At 38.2% G+C, this 1,542-nt stretch overlaps 1 protein-coding gene across 3 annotated transcripts in view; it reads right to left on the bottom strand.

Moving 5' to 3' along the window:
• The window catches only part of LOC110329937 (cell surface glycoprotein CD200 receptor 2-like), a 24,259-nt gene that overhangs the window by 17,267 nt on the left and 5,450 nt on the right, over positions 1-1,542 (bottom strand). For 2 of the 3 annotated variants that reach the window (XM_021209881.1, XM_021209882.1), the window contains exon 2: positions 317-549. Coding sequence is in view for 2 of the 3 variants with exons in the window: in XM_021209882.1 (XP_021065541.1) it covers positions 317-380 (64 nt within the window). In the remaining variant the exon portion in view is untranslated. Of the gene's footprint in view, positions 1-316; positions 550-1,542 lie in introns of those variants that run through there. The other variant, XM_021209880.1, reaches the window with a different exon arrangement.

Genomic DNA, 1,542 nt, shown 5'->3' with positions numbered 1-1,542 from the left:
CTCCCTCTCTCCCTCCCTCTCAATATGAGACAACTGGTAAAGCATTTCTTTATCAGACAGTCTCTAATCTTCAAATTCACGATAAGGACTGATAGAACAATCTCTTTAGTGGAATATTTGTAGAAAACTTGTTTATCAAGAATAATCAACTTGAAAGTAAATGGTAGAGTGTTAAATTGTTCATATTAGGCTTAAACTTAGGTGTATGCCTTTAATTCAAGGAATCAGGAGAGGCTGAGGCAGGAGTATTATCATAGTCCAAAGTTAACCTCAAACACAATTTCATTTCCTAAAGTTCTCAGAATGTCAGACTTACCAGACACAAAAATATCGATGAAGATCAGTAAAGTCAAAGCCAGAATCCTCCCCAAAGCCTGCATCTGGAGTGGAATCTAGTGAAGCACAAATCGTAACCCCCTGGGTGGACTCAGTGATTCCAGCTTGGTCAGCTTTGTTTATGCTCAGTTCACCGATTTAGGAGTGACTTTTTTTCCTCATTTCCCTATCTTTATCTTCATCTCCAGTCTGTCTTGAGTTGGATGACTAAGCCTGCACAGGAGAAAAAGGCAATGATGTTTGCTGAATGATAAAGAAGTCAAAGCATAACTCATTCATTCTCTCTCAGTATTAATACATTAAGATACAGTTTAAGGCAATTCCCTTTTAAAGCAGTGATTTTTAAAGGGTAAATTCTATACTGGAAAATGAGCAAACCTTATGTGTACAGCTGATGAATCTGTATATCTACATGAATTTGGACAAGCATTTCCCAAATTTCCAAACCAAGGTGCTGAATGACATTTTGTTACTCAAGGCTCCCACCATGCCTTCCCTTGGTATTGCTTCTCAAGAAACAAACATGACTCTGACATCTATCAACATTTGTTCATTCTGTTGTTTAATGAGCTTCATATACATTAAATGCTTTATTGAGTTCATCCCTGTATACTAGTTTGAACTTATCAAACAATATATGGTAACTTATTGGTTTCTCTGTTAATTTGAATTGTTCTATTTGTTCTATTTGGTGTCATTTCCTCTGCAGATAGTTAAAATGAAACTATACAGTGTTGGGCTCTCTGCAGCCATATGATGATAAGAATGGGCATTTTCATGCGTGTAGAAAAATGTTAATGGGAAGACAAAAGCAAAGACCGGGTGTGTTTCTTCTGCAAGGTAAAAAACAACACATATGTTCAGAAGCTAGAAAATTGACAGGGACCAACTTCTTCTTTCCTGCCTTAAAAAATATAGAGACTCTTACAATGACAAACCACAGCAGAAAGACACTGGGAGAAATGGAGCTAAGACAAAAGGATGGACCATCCAGAGACTGCCATATGGGTCCATCCCATAATCAGCCACCAAACACAGACACTATTGCATATGCCAGCAAGATCTTGCTGAAAGGACACTGATATAGCTATCTCTGTGAGGCTATGCCAATGCCTGGCAAATATAGAAGTCGATGCCCACAGTCATCTATAGGATAGAACACAGAGACCCCAATGGAGGAGCTAGAGAAATTACCCAAGGAACTGA

The sequence above is a fragment of the Mus pahari genome, chromosome 12 (assembly GCF_900095145.1).
Source record: "Mus pahari chromosome 12, PAHARI_EIJ_v1.1, whole genome shotgun sequence".
Lineage (NCBI taxonomy): Eukaryota > Metazoa > Chordata > Mammalia > Rodentia > Muridae > Mus > Mus pahari.
This window is presented reverse-complemented; position numbering and strand designations above follow the sequence as displayed.